Here is a 15,786-nt window from a genome sequence, read left to right as displayed (position 1 = left end):
CAAAACTCTACTAGTTCCATTTTCAAGTGATAAATGTTAATTGAATTTGATTTTTTTTTGTTAGTAAACAGTTTAAAAATTCCCATTTAATGGAAAAGCAAAAATATTAACAATTTACTAATAAACATATACTTACTTTAGTTTTACTTGCTAAATCACTAAATCACTAATTTTTTTAATTATTTAAATTTATTCATACATCATAATTTAAAGTTATTTTTAAACTGTTTACTAACAAAAAAAAATTCAAATTCATTTAAAATTTATCACTTGAAAATTGAACTAGTATAGTTTTGAAAAGCTTTGTGAAATAAAACATTAAACAAAATGAGTAATCGGTTAATAACAAGTTGCAAATGGTATACAAATACGTTTAAAAAGCTTCCTATAATAGTACTACCTGTAATGCTTTTTTAATTCTTAATACTGTAACATAATAAAAGCTTTTCAGATTATTAAACTTAAAAATCAAACATGTCAGCTGATCATTTACTCTGTATTACTGAAACAGGAGGTATTCCACTTCTTATAAGATCTAGACCTGGTGTAGATCCTATTTCATTTCCAGTTGTTGGCACACTAAATGGGCTGCATATATTTGGCATCAACAAAGATGTAATGATGAAAAGTACAACTAGCACAAAATCAATACTTGTCTGGAAAAAGTTTGCTCATGGAAATATAGTCATTATTGCAATAGGTTCTAAGCAAGGTGAAAATAGTTTGACTGAAGGTTCAATGTTTGATCTAGTTGAAAATGTGTTTAATTCAATAGTACTTTTGTTAGGAATAGAAGGTTTTAAAAACCTAAACAAAAGTTCAGTTGAATTGAAAATTAAAAGAAATATAAAAGTGTGTTTTAATTTATTAGATTCTTTCCTAAAAGATAAATATGTTAATTACTTTGGTTTAGAAACAAAAACTATGGATTATGTCATATCATCCAATTTTAAAATTCTGTCTGAAAGTTTGACAGCTTTTGTTGAAGCATCTCAAAGTCAGTATGGTTGTTTGCTAAAAAATTGCAAAATAGTATGTGCAACAACTAATTGGTGGTCATTGGAAGGATCAGAACTTGCCTTAATTAACAGATTGATTTTGACTTTAAATCCAACTACAATTGCTCACGATATTCCAGTTTTTCTTCCAAAGAGTAATCCATCATCAGCTCTTAGATTTATACTGTTCACTTTAATTGAAGGTATACAGGTATGTATTTTGTGTGGACCTTCACCTTCAATGTCTGAATTACAACAAAAAACTGTTGAAAGGTTTTGGGTTCCTGGATTTAAACTTTTACTTTTGACATCTCTTTCTCCTGATATTCCAAGTGATTTGATGACTTCTTTTGAAGCAAAAGGTTTATTAGGATTTTTCCTGGTAAACAAAAAACTAAAAAGATGCTTATCTTCAACTACTTCTATCCTTTTAGACACACAGTTGTCAAAGAAAAATAAAGTGTTAAAAATGAGTGAAAGAAAAAAGATCAAAACTATATATAGCATGCTGCATGACTATTTAAAAGTTGTTAATAGCTTAACTGCAGAATTAACCATAAATGACAAAGAAACTGGAGAATTAAGTTTAACTTCTCACTATGAAGTTATTTCTCAATGCAGCTTTTTTTGGTTAGTAAAAGAAGATTTTGAAATATTTTGTTGTTATAAAACAGATAATTCCCCGATTTTTACTACAAAAGGTTTTACTGTAGATATTTTAAATCAGTTAATAAACTTATTTTCTTAATGAGTTTAAATTTTTTAGATGACTTGTTTTTAACACTTTTAAAGAGATTTTAAATACATACATTATCGATCAGATATTTTTTCTACAACTTCTTTTTATTGCATCCTTTAAGGTAAGGTTTGATTTTTTTGTATAATTAGGTTTGATTGAAAATATTACACTAGTTAATATAAACATAAAATTCTTAAAATAATTTACATAAAAACTGTTTCTTATTATATTTAGTTATTATTAAAGAATTTATGCATTTTATTTGTAATTTTCAAGTGTTTTAGATGTTATTTGATTAAAAAGCTCTAAGTAAGATCTTATAAAGTTATACATTTGTTTAGAAATACTGAGGTTGTAAGTAAAACATTTTTTTTGTCGTCTAATAAATTATTTAAATACACTGAGATTCTTATAATATGTTGTTTTATTAAAAAATGCTTAATGTTGCTCATTACTTGACATGAAAAATTATGCAGTTTTTCTTCTTTTTAATTAGTCTTTGTTTTATGTAAAATGTAGTAGTTATTATATAAAGAATTTTCATTATTTTCTGTAAGTTTTAACTGCTTCCAAAACTTTTGTCTTAAATTCTTTTTTGTATTCTGAAAAAATACTAATAATTTTTTGTTAACTTGTGTTTACACTATTTAAATTTTTAACTCGAACTAATATCAAATACATTAAAGTTTTTTTTATTTAATTATTTATAATTTTCCTTTAAATAGTAGTGAAGAAAGTTTAAGAATATTTATTAAATAAAAAACCTATGGTTTTAAACCTTTCCTTTTTATGTAAGTTGTTGTACTTCAGCATATGAAATTTCTTTAGCATTGATATATTTTATAAACAAAGTTGTAAAATTAGTTATTGTTATCTTTATTTAAAAGTTGTAAATTTTTTTTTATTACACATCAAAAATTTGTTAATTTTTCTAATCTCCTATATATTGGAATTACTGAAGTATCACAAAATATCCTCAAATTTTTAGATACAGTATGAGGTAGGTTTTTATATAAAGTTTTTTTTTCACCAACATTTAAGTAAACTTATACCTATAGGTGCTTAAAGCTTTTAACCCGCTTATATACTACACAGATTACTATCGGAAAAAGTGTTTAAAATTAAAAATAAGTATGTTACTGAGGTGTTACATTTTTATATACTTCAGTTTTATTACTTTTTAAAGTACTCAAATATAGAAGGATTTTGTTAAGTTTCAAATTTGAAGTTTGTAGGTAAACTATTTTTATATCAAGTTTTTATAAAACTAGAATTCAATCGTTTAAATAATTCTTTTTAGATTGGACTAAAATAAGCTAGATTTTTATTACTTAAATAATGTATTACTTAGGTGACATTATCCAAAATATAAGTATTATTAATATTAGTACTTTTTTAAAACGAATAAAACTTTTAAATTACAGTTTTAAAATTAATGTTTAAAAACTACTTATAGACCAATCCTAAAACAATTAAAAAATGTAAAGTTTTATTATGGCAACTAAAAGAAAAAAGAAAGACTTTATTGCTATTCCACCTAAAGTTGAGGGGTACTTTACATGGAATGACTCTTCTTTAGAGTTGGAATTCAATCAAACCTCAAGGGGAGGAAAAGTACCTCACCCTCTTTTGAATGCAGCTGATGAAGCACAAGATTTTCTTCACCATAATTCGTTTGACCCTAACCAAATGTTACCACCGAACTGCCAAAAATCTAAACTTATGCCATTCAACTGGCCAAGACACTATGAAACTTTAGGATTTATTAGTTTAGAGGATGTAAAAGCAGTTGCAATTGATCTTTTAGTTGCTAAAAAACTGAAAGAAGGCAATCATAAAGTTTCAAAAGAGTTCGAAGTATGTGCAATGAATGAAGTCTTTGTTAGTCTTTTAGTTTGTATGCTCAGGTAAGTATTTTTATAAGTTTAATATTTTATTTAAAGATTTTTGTTTTCTAAACAAAATGCTTTTACAGGGTTGTCACACACTCAAGCTAACTCATACTGAATAAGGATAGTTTGAAACTATTGAAAAAATCAAGACAACTCAGGTTTAATTTAATTTTTTCAGGTTTCTTGAAAAAAGTAGGCAGACAAAGGCTTGTTTTTCATTAACTTAAGTGAATTTAATTCAATATTTTCTTTTTTTATAGTTAATTTGTCAGCTATCAAGTTTTGATTGGGTAAGTTAAGTAAAACTTTCAGACCTTGTGGCTATTGCTTCTTTAATGTAACATTTTTAGTTTTTATTGACTGCTTAAATTAAGATTTGTTATAAAAAACATAAAAAGTTTCTAAGTTTTTTCATATTTTCTTAATCACGTGTTTAAATAGTTCTTCAACCATAGTGACTGTAGATATTATTGAATTTATTAAAAATAATCTCTTAGATAAGAAATAAACATGCTTAATCCTATTCCTTTATATACACATTTTAAAGTCTCTGCTGATTAAAAATTTTAAGGTTTTTACAATTTAGTTTTATAGCATTTTGTAATCATAAAGTGTTTAAGGATGTTACAGTCATGCTGTTAGTGATTTTGAGTAAAAACAAACTTTATAGAAATCCAGGGTAAAAGTAAACTTTGTGCTCACTTCAAAGTTTTTTTTAAAGCTTTTTACATAAATCCAAGCCCATTTAGGTCAGTTCATAGTGACTCATACTAGTTTTTTTTCTCAAAGGATGACAGCCCTGTACTAACAACAAAAATGTTTTTCTGTCATATGTAGCGTTTTAACATTTTATCAAAACTGTAGGTACTTTGAAAGATTTTTCGAAAAACATGATTGTGAGGAACAAGTCAAAAAATCTCATTTTATTTGTCCAAGTAAAGCTGAAGTCCAACGTTTGCAGAGAGCTAGAGTATTAATGTTGGAAGCGCGGAACATTGTTGCTGCCCAATACTGTAAGTTGCTGCTTGGTAATGGGCTTGAAAATGTTCATCACATGAGGTGTGGAGAAAGACGAATTTCAAACTCTCACCGAGATTTAAACTTGTTTGAAGAAATATACTCTTTTATTACTTTTTCATATGGGTGGCTTTTGGACGCCAAAAGTACAAACTAGTCTGTAAAGAAGTTGGTCATTTGCTTCGAGGTGACCCTTTCAACCCAGTTAATCAACCTGCCATGCAAAAAGATGGTCAGTACGATAATCAAAAACTAAAAAACAATAAGTCTGATAAAAAAACAGAAAAGAGACCTCCCATTGCTACTATAGTAAAACTAAGATCTACTTTTATTACTTCGATTTTACCAACATCTAAAGACATTGACTTGCATGAAAAAATTAGTGGTATTGAACTACATAAGCTAAGTACCAAGGAATATGAAAACATTTTTAACAACAAGACTTTTTACTTGAAGCCTGGTGATAGAGTAGGAATTATTGGTGATTCTTATGATCGTTATAATATTGCTGATCTTACTATAATTGGAGATGACAACAGTGATTCATCAATTTTATCTAAGGACAGTTCTGACATCATAGTTGATCAACCTTCAAGAATTATGTCTCCAAACGGAACTAGGCAACTATTACATAGGGGCGCTTTTTCTCGACCAACTACAGCCGCTTCTAAAACTACTCATGATGAAGCAAATAAAGAAAGTTACACATATGAATACACTGCATGTGAGGATTCTTGCACTGTTGAAAAATAGAAACTCAATTTTACTTGTTTTTTAGCAAAAAAAAACTTTCTTACATAATTAATAGATTATGTTTTTCGTATTGTATTACTGTGTTATAAGTTATTGATTTCATTTAATAACTTGATTTCATTGTTAATTATTTTACTACATAAAAGTTAAAATATATGGCTTTATTTGTTTTAAACTAGTCAAGTTGTCCTAATTTTATTAGTGTTTGTTATTTTAAACTATTTAGAATTTTACATTGAAAATTAAATTGCACTCTACTTTAAAACTAGTATTAACATTAAGATTGTGTCACAGATGACTTATGTAATGTTTTAGAATGGCTCTTTCAATTTTCTCCTTTAAAGAAGACCAAGACGAAGATGATTTGTTAGCTGTTGATTTTTTCAATGAGGATCGAGGTTTTTATAATTTATTGAAAAACAATAAAACAATTTGCACTAATACTACTAAAAATAATCTCAAAATAGAATAAATACTAGTTTTGAATAAAAATAAATCTTTTACCAAATGAAAACTTAAGTTCTTTAAAATCTTAATATTTAATCTTTAGAGTCTAAAAAAGGGTTTCCCATATATTCTAACTTGTAAGGTGACAATAACAAAATTACACTAGTTATTCTGAGATTTGTGTTGAAGTTAAAAAAAAAAAAAACTTTTCAGGACATTAAAGTTAATGATAGAATTAAAACTTACATTAGATATTCTGAGGTTTACCTGCCGATCCCTGAACAGGGGAGCAATTACTTTTCTAATTTCTTCCAAGGGGAGATTGTGGAAATAAGTTTTGGAAACGGTGGTCTAGACTAAATGATTTAATTAATTAAATGTAAATGTTTGTGTATATAATACTACTTTTATACGAATGTTGATACTAAAATATTAAAGTTTACAAGATCCCTGAAACATGTAGATCTTTAGCTCTAATGAATTGAAAACTGATATAGCTTATAGCAGCTCATTTTTAGTGTGAAGTAAATTTATCTGATGTCATAGTTGCTAGAAAATACAACTATTTTGAATCTTCACCAAATTTTTAAGTATTTGGTTTACTGTGCCAGGCATCTTTAGGTATCACGTTCAAAATCCACCCGATTAAAATCCACCCAGTCAAATTCGTAAACCGCTTACCAATCGAAGATAAGGGTTAGGGGTAAAAGTGATAATGAAAAAAAAAAGATCTTCCTTCATTGTACCAACATATGTTTCTGTGTGTTAACGAATCAACACACTTCAACTGGGTTCTGTAAAAAAATAGAAAATAATTTCTGTAATGAAAGAAAAGAATCATAGAATAAAGTAGGTGTATACATGTTTTCATTAAAATAAAATTTTAAAATAAAATTTTCTCCAGATAATGGTTAATAATAGGTAAAATACTTAATATTAAATCCGACTGTTAAAAAATTATATAATATTTGTTATTATTAAGTCTTAAATAATTTAAGTAAACTAAAATACACAACAAAACAACAAATCATAATATAAACAAACAACTCACGTTAATGGAAAGAATAACTGATTCAAATTTTACTGTTGTTAATGAATGAACAAAATACACGCATTACATCTAATTTACGTCACAATAGAACTGAGGTTATATTAGTACTTGTTCAGCCAAGGAGTCAAATATCTCATTAACTACTATATAAATCTATCCTGGAAATTTTTCTGTAACTAATTTTCAAGACCTTTAGAAGTTTTAGGGAAACTTCCCAAAAGACATTGTCAACAGAGCAATTTAAAAAGATTATTAGTCCTTGAAGTCTACCATTGTAAAGTTTTGCATAAAACCTGTTTGCAACCAGTGTACTTCTGTACAAATCAGACTTGACTAAAGTGTAAATCAAAATTTAAGGGATTTGAAGATTGCTTGTGCTTAGTCACTAGACCAATGTAAGCGCCTTTCAAAAATTAATGTTTTGAAGTTGAGCTTGTATTTTTTTTTTCGTAAGAATGAAAATGTGATAATATTTAAATAATAAATGATTAATAATTGTTGAAATTTTTATTACTTATTCTACAGATTTTTCTAAATGTTGCAAGGAAAATTTTTTGAAAACCTTAGGTATTTATCTCAAAAAAAAAAAACAAAAAACGAGGAGTTGGATTTTAGTGAATTCTACTAATCACTCTTTAAGTTCTCTCCTGTTCTAAAGAACCTTTTGTACTGTCGTACTTTAACCAGCTATATTTAAAAAATAGTTTGAATGTTAAAAGTCTGTAAAAAGTTACTTGTAGTTTTGTTAAAACTCTACAAAATTATATTATGTTGTAAAAAAGTTCTTACTCCCCTATGCCCTTAATCTGTATACTTATATTTATAGTTTACATATAACTATTCAAAAATATAAATTTAAGCGTGTGTTAACAAAAGATCCTAGCGAAAAAAGTTCACTGGAATTTATAACAAATTATACCGTATCCTTTCTTTATTACTTTAGTTAGTGTAATAAAGTAAGGATACTATATAGATAGTTTACATATATTTATGTTTTTATGAAGGTAAACTACATCTAAAAAGGAAAGTTTATTCTTAGTTTCATCTTACATGATGAGTTTAAATCTGACGTATGAACATTATTTAAATTATTAAAAAACATCAACAACTTTCTACATTTGACCAAAACAAAGCAGTCATCATCATATTTGCAAATAAAAAAGTTTTAGAGACAAATTATAGTTTATCTAACAACAGAAAAAGTACGCTCTAAATATTTGGTCCTACAACCTGGTGCATGAAAAACCTTTTGGTTAACGAGTCGCACACTGCGTATACCTTTTAACGTTTTGTCTAGGATGAGTAAAGTAAAACAGTTGATCAGAACCACTTATTATGAGCAAGTCCAAGAATTGTTTTCATGTCAAAACCACTAATAACACTAGATGGATAAGAACCTATATCCAAACTTAAAACGAGCATGGTATTTTACTGTTTAGCTGCTTTTATAAAGCAAGCTATATTAGGATGATGACAAGACAACTAAGGAATTGAATAAAAGAAAATTTCCCAAAGAGCTTAGAGAGTTTTTATAATCAGGCTTGCCAAAAAGCCTAGAATCCTATAAAAACCTGAAAAATTTTAAACTTGACACTCTAGGTAAAAATTACATGGAAAAACTCGGAATACCTTGGAGTTTAATTAATTTTTACACCTTAAGTAATGATAATTTTATCAGACATATTTTTTTTTGCAACTATTTAAAATTTTATTTATTATAAAACACTTATATAGTTACATTACAAAATCTTTTTAATATGTATTTACAGTTTTTATTAACTAAAAAATATAAACGTAAGTCACTCATTTTAAAAAAAAGTTTATTAATTAATTTCGTTTAGCGTATCCTCAGAATAATATTGCTCAAAACTGTTAATGTTATAGTGTAATCTTAGTTATGTACAATGAATTTGAAAAGTCTAGCTTAAAAATAGTTACGTCATAAAGTATAAATGTCTGTTTTAAAAAGTTTAAATTAGAATCGATTTGTACTTAGCTAATTTGAAGTTATTTATAAGACAAAATTGCTAAAACAAAAACATATAAAATAGTAGAAATTTTTTTACTTGAAACCAAATTAAATAAAAGTTTTATTAAAGTTTTTATTAAGGAAATTTATTTATGTAAGAAAAAAAGGTTCTGGTCATACTGTTTCTTTGTTTTATTGATACTTTATGTTTTATAAGTTTTGTTATTTTAATTTTATTAGTGTGTATTTTTTCTACGTTAGTTAATAAAATTTTACTAAAATTTATTAGTTTAAAATAATTTGATAGTAACTAACTACTTTTGTCCCTTATAACAATCTTTTAATTACTTAATGATTACTTTGTCACTATAAAAGTTTTAAAATCTTATTTCATGTTAGTTCTGTATATAACTAATGGAAGTAGCTTGAAATATATTTTATTCTGTTATGCTTTATTTACTAAATAGTTATTGGATAGAAATGTTTGATTATATTATAATTATCAAAAGTAAAACAACTTATCCCTCTTTTTTTACTTATTTTTGTTCCTATTTTTTCATTTTAGAAGAGAAAGTGGAAGATTTTGTTTTTATTTGTTATGGATGCTTGCTTAATTAAAAAAAACATTCAAGATACGTAAGTTTCGTAACCTCAGACATCAAACTTTAAAAAAAATGTCTTAATTGTTAACGCTTACGAAATGATAAAGCGCTAATAAACTTATTTATACTTATAAATTATCTCTCAGCGCAGCTAAACTAAGTATAAATGCATACTAAAACTAATAACACAAAGTTTATGTAAGCTTGAGAATTAAACCAAAAGCTAGTTTTTTTTCAAAAAAAAGTACGTTGCTGCAACGTAACAAGCTACGTGTCTGTACGATAGTAAGTAACTAAAATTGTATTGGATAAAAATATAAGAACATTGCCAGATTTAACCTATAAAAACAATCAACTTAATAACGCGCATACATTTGAAAGTTATAAAGGTTTGAGATAAGTTGATCTATAAAACTTCGAAACAAATGTTTTGTATGCTAGATGCGTGTTTTTTTGTACTTTTTATTTTTTTAAGCTGGAGTAGTTGATTACATCATATTTTGTTTTATACCAGTTTTTTATGCTTATGAATTATTTCGGTCTGAATTTTTGACCTAATTTTGTAATAATTTGCATGATGTAACATGTTTACCTATTATTGATAAAATTTTAAAAATCAAGTTAAAAAAAACACGAGTTTAAAAGGACTAAATTTAGTATGATCAATATTAAAATAATCGCGAGTTAGAAATGGTAGTAAACTCGTCAATGTATAGGATAACAAGTAGTGGTATTATAACAAATCTCTTTAGAAGTGCTTAAGGCTTGTCAATTTAAAGTGTTAAAAGGCGTTGTGATCACAAGTCTACTTCTACAACATTATTTTTACGGTGATTAAATAACTTTAATATGTTATTTAATATATTAATTAATGAAATATCACGAAAATCTATATTATAAGTCCTGAATGCTTATATAGTTTTTGTTCTATTATGATAAGTTAGTCAACGTTTAAATAAAAAAAGTATACATAAATATATTGAACAGTAACTACATACTAAAATATATTAGATAGTTGTAATGTAATTATCAAAACATAAAAGAAACTTAAACATCTAGTTCCAGAAGTGAAGGTATATCCCGTTACATAGATGTTACTAAGAGGTAATAGGGATTAGTAAAGTAGATTAGTACAACAATCAAAACTACACTTATATTTTATTTACATAAACTAAACAACACAAAGATACAATTACATCACTCTATACTATAACTACATTTAAACACAAATGATAATACAATTATGATAAGTATCTTATAACTTAATCAAGAAAGAATCTTAAATTTAATATGTTTGAAATGCATCTTAACTTAAAGCACACCAATAACTGCCGAATGCTCATAACTTTTAAAATGTTGTTTATTTTATATCAAGCAAAGAAAACTTCTTTTTTCTTACGTATTCATTGTAAAAAAATTAACTCCTAACAATAAAAAAATGTTTATTTTTTCAACCAGCACGTCACGAAATCTGCGTAAAACAGTTTACAACATCCGCTTTTAAATAAATTTATCGCGTGAATATCGCGACAGGTAAATACTTTAACCTGTTTGTCCATAACTTTAAAGTTTAGATTTTAAAACTATAACTTTAACTTATATAATATCATTTGTGCTTAGTATTACAATTGAAGTTTGTGTTTTACTAAAACTTAGTATTCATGTTTGTAATATAAAATGATAATATTGTCCTTAACAGGGGCTACATTTGTGCCATTTTTGGCTGAGCAGCTAAAAATAGGAGTTTCTAAATCTCACCAGTCCTCACAAACGCAAATAACTGAGCTGATAGATATTGAGCATTTGAAAAAAGTAATTGCTGGCTTTAAACTCGATTTAAGTTCTGTTAGAAGGGAGTTAAAATTTGCAAAACAGGTTATGCAGGCCAATTTCGAACAAGTGAGTTTTTATTTGTTGATCTATAAACGCTTAGACTGTTAGTTTAAAGAAGATTTTATAAGTTTAAGTTAACTATATGTTGATCAACAAGTATTTTCGAAAATAAAGGTAAGAATTAAATTAAATATTGTATGAGATAATAGTTTAAGGCCATAGGGGAGCACAAAAGTTAAAAAAAAAATTTGACATTGGCTTTTATTTGAAAGATTAGCGTATTTACTATTAGATACTTAGCTTTGTAAAAAAAATCAATTACAACCGTGGGAAATAAAAAAATTTAAGACCATTCTTCATGGAATTTAGAAAAATTTAATAAATATCTAACTCCTCCTTTATTTTTAAAGTAAGTTACTTGAAACTTTCTAGAAATGTTTTTTTTTAATATCACAGACAACTTGTAGAAAAATTATTTATGTAAAAGAAAATAAGTATGATTGAAATTAAAAAAATAATTTTTTAAAATTAATTTATATAAAAAAATTATAATATCTGTTTCCTACAAGTGTTCAAAATTTATTACAGATTAGACTGAGAAAGTTTTAAAACATTTGCTCAAAAATTGAAAGAAGAGAAATATTTTTAGTGATATAGTCTATTTTCGCCATTTTAGTTTACGTCCCCCATTATAAAACCTAATGGTCACTCTATCTTTGATGATTTACCCCTCATCCTTTATGGCCTACCTACTAGAATTGGTACTTTCTTACTTAGTATCTATATTAATATGTAAAAGTTTTCATATTTCCAAAAAAAAAAGAAAAAAAAAATTATGTTATATGTATTAAAAAATTGTCTCTATTATATAGAACTTTAGTATACAGGCTGGGCCAAAAATTCTCGGACTAACTATAAATCAAATTATTTACAAAAAAAAAAACAGATTAGAAACGGTATTGAAAATTATGAACAATGAAACTAAAAATAACTTAAATGGTAAAAGGTTCTATCAAAGTATCTATGATGAGAGTTGAGACTGAAGGTCTTTTCTGTTGCTCATCCACGTGTTGATGCACGTTTGTTCTGAGCATCTAAGCCTAAATACTTTAAAAAGTACTGCCTGTCTTCGTTGGTAATTTCAGAGAAGGGTTTAAACTCCATATGTTTCTCAATATAATATTGTAAATTATGCTATGGGTACTTCGTCATTTATAAAATATCACGTTTTTAAACGATGAAGTTCTATAATTGATTTTCATGTTTTCATTGACGGTTGTACGTAATTAACAAATTTTAGTTTATATAATTAAACACAGAAATTAGAAGATCGAGCGTCAAGTATACACTTGAAACAAATAGAAAGACTCAAGAATTTAGAAAAACAACATGAAGACAGGGTTGCTGTTTTAAGAAGAAGTTTTACGCAACAATTGCAAGACGCTATTATTCTTATAAGATCTCAATATAGAAATGATTTGAATATAAAATTAAAAGAAGCTTCTGCTGACGTAAAAGAAAATGAATTAAGTCATGTAAATAACTTTCAAAGGTTTATAAAAAAAATAGTGATAAAAGTGTATAAATTTATTTAATAAAAATAAGGATATTAAGTTTTTCAAATTGAGGTAAAAAATACATTAGTTTCATACATATGTTATGCATAAATTGATTTAAGAGAATGTAATACTTGTTACAGGGTTGCCACTTTACCTGGAATCCTAAAAAACCTGGAATTTGACAAAAAGCCTGGAAAAACCTGGAATTTAAGAAATTTTGAAAAAAAACTGGAAAAACCTAGAATTTTAACAATTTTCACATATTCAATAGTAAAATTTCGATTTGACTCAAAAAATCTATCATATAAATAAAAAAATTTTCATCATCAAAATTTATTATTATTAAAAAACATATTTAAAGTAGCTTTACATTATGTTTTCAGTGTTTTATACTATTTAAAACAGTTTCTTTCTAACTTAACTTTAAACTAAAAATAGACCCAAAAATGTGTACTTTTTAAAACCTGGAAAAAGTTTGGAAAATCTCGAAAAATTTTTGAAAAACTCTGTTGTTACTTTTTTGCTAAATCTAGATCTATATAAAATTAAACAAGTTATTTTCTTGTTGAGACTACTTGTATTTTGTACTTATTTTAGATTACTGGAAAGAACTGAAAAAGATCTACTAAGAGCAAACGAAACAATCGTACAACGAGATGCAGAAGTGGCACATTTAAAGCAACATTTAGTAAACAACATTAATGATAACAGGATACACGATCCCTCAGAGGTATTGAAAACAAAACAATTGCTTGAAGAGCAAACAAAAAAATTTTTAGCGCAAGCTGATAGGCTTGATCAAATCAAAAACGAGACACGAAGTCTTAAAAATGAACTAAAAGATCTGAAAACTCAAATTAGGTCAAAAGAAAGACAAATTGTAGAACTTCAAGGTCACAATGCAGAGATTAAAGATAAAATAATGAGTATAGAAATCCAAAAGGAGTTTGAAAAGCCGGTGAAAGAAAGTTCCCATCAAAAAGAGTTTGAAAAGCCGGTGAAAGCAAATTCTCATCTATCTAAGGTAGAATTGCACAAGTCTAATTCAAAAGTAACTAAAAAATTAAAAGTTGATGATCAAATGATTCCGATAGAAAAGTACAAAAAATTACAACATACCTTAAAAATATTGCAAGATCAAAATGAGTTTAACATAAAGCAAGCTGTGTTAGCTGAAAAAGATTTAAATGAAAGCTTGGTCAGCAATTTAAAAAATGAAATAAAAGAGCTGACGAAAAAAATAAACTTTAAAGATCAGGAGAAAAATACTATGGCTAAACTTCGTAAAAGTTCAGGAGGTTTATCAATAGCTAGTTGTATTTATAACTTTTTATTAAAAGTAAATTTAATATTAATTGCTCAAAATTTAATTGTAGAGTTAAGATATATATTGCAAACTATATTAAAGATTCAATGTAATATAATAAAAATGTTTAGCTTAAATTTTCAGACTTCAATGAAAAACTAATTCATCAGCGATGGGCTAAAAAATTTCAAATTCTTCATGCAAGCCTACACGCCATTAAAGAGGAGTCCTACGTTAGAAGTCAACTTCACAAAAAGTTAAAGAATACTTCTTTGACATCTCAAAATTTCAATCCTTCTCCACAACAGGAGTTTTGTACAAGTGTGGTGAGCTTGCCGCAACAAGGTTTCGATCAACCTTCACATGATGATTGCCAAAAATCCCGTGAGTGTTTTGATCAAATCATTGAGGAGGAAGAAACAATGATGAAAGGTTTTGAACAGTTAGAGTTCAATCAGGACCCTATTGATGAAAGAGATCTTAGTTTTGTTTCATCTAAGAACTCAAAAAAAGCTACTTTTGGGCATTATATGCCAAGAGCTCATTCCAAAAATACTGAAAACTGAACATAATTAGTTATATGAAAGTCGTATTTTTTTGTAATTCATATTGTATGTTAGTATATACCATATATATATATTTTTGAGTATTCAAAAAATTTGAGTTGTGTAGTTGTTTTAGCAAGTAAAGATAAATTTATTAGTTGATTTTTACACTTGTAATAATAATTTAATGTTTTAAACTTAGGATTATATTTACATACACTTAAAAAGAAAAAATCTACAGCGAAAATGTATAAATTAAAGAGAAAACAACTGCGTTGGTTTATTGCCATTTAAATCTAATTTATCATTTTAACTTTTTGTCTAATTTCAGGATTTACTGTTAGTTTGTACATCTTTTTGAACTCACCGTCAAGTATAAATGCTTTTGTATCTGCCTATTTTAAAAGTTAAATTAACTTCTATAAAGTATATGATATTTATAGTATTATTAATTTAAGCTTATCATTTTGAGATTTGGTATCATAATTAAATTTTACAAGAAAAATATTATATAGTTTGTTTGAAGACGGTTACGAACAGAAATATCATAATAATATCTTCTTATCTGTTATTTGAATTTTTTTTTGTATTAGCAAGAAAATACAAACACTTTTACTTCTTTTGTATAACACAATCAATATTTTTTAAAATTTTGTTTTACTTCTAAGAATTTATTTATTTGAATAATATTCGGACTTAAAAGCTTTTTTCATATAAACTATGTTATAGATATACAAACTTTGATTAGAATAAAAGTATAGCATTGCTAAACTAAATAGTTATTAAAAAGTTATTTTAAAATTGCTTGGTGACATTGTGGCCCTAATGATAGTATTGAAAACTAAAAGTTGAGCTTGTAGTATCGAAACCCGCTAGTCGACACATATCCAAAAAATATTTTATAAGCAAATAGTTTAACCACTAAATATTAAGTTACAACTAAACGTTTTTTTACAAATAAGAAGCTCATATTGTATGCACTCTAGACCTGAAGTATCTTAAAAACAGTGTTGTAATTAAGTAGCCACTAACCTAGTCTGTTTGTATAATTTGTTAAAAGAAAAACGATGTTCTA

The 15,786-nt window shown here is 26.3% G+C and overlaps 1 protein-coding gene and 2 pseudogenes across 1 annotated transcript; all 3 read left to right on the top strand.

The window, feature by feature from the left end:
- Positions 1 to 474: 474 nt before the first annotated feature.
- Positions 475 to 3,057, top strand: LOC145848828 (protein fuzzy homolog pseudogene; annotated as a pseudogene).
- A 148-nt stretch (positions 3,058 to 3,205) lies between these two features.
- LOC145848826 (protein phosphatase 1 regulatory subunit 36-like) lies at positions 3,206 to 5,399 on the top strand (annotated as a pseudogene).
- Positions 5,400 to 5,691: 292 nt separating this feature from the next.
- LOC145848827 (uncharacterized) lies at positions 5,692 to 14,749 on the top strand. The gene is made up of 5 exons (XM_082954061.1): positions 5,692 to 5,797; positions 11,168 to 11,367; positions 12,621 to 12,853; positions 13,458 to 14,158; positions 14,311 to 14,749. The coding sequence occupies exons 1-5, from the start codon at positions 5,716 to 5,718 to the stop codon at positions 14,730 to 14,732; spliced, it is 1,638 nt and encodes a 545-aa protein (XP_082810187.1). The 5' UTR covers positions 5,692 to 5,715; the 3' UTR covers positions 14,733 to 14,749.
- Positions 14,750 to 15,786: the final 1,037 nt, after the last annotated feature.

This window comes from Thalia democratica, unplaced genomic scaffold, assembly GCF_965202585.1.
Source record: "Thalia democratica unplaced genomic scaffold, ktThaDemo2.hap1.1 HAP1_SCAFFOLD_1738, whole genome shotgun sequence".
Lineage (NCBI taxonomy): Eukaryota > Metazoa > Chordata > Thaliacea > Salpida > Salpidae > Thalia > Thalia democratica.
This window is presented reverse-complemented; position numbering and strand designations above follow the sequence as displayed.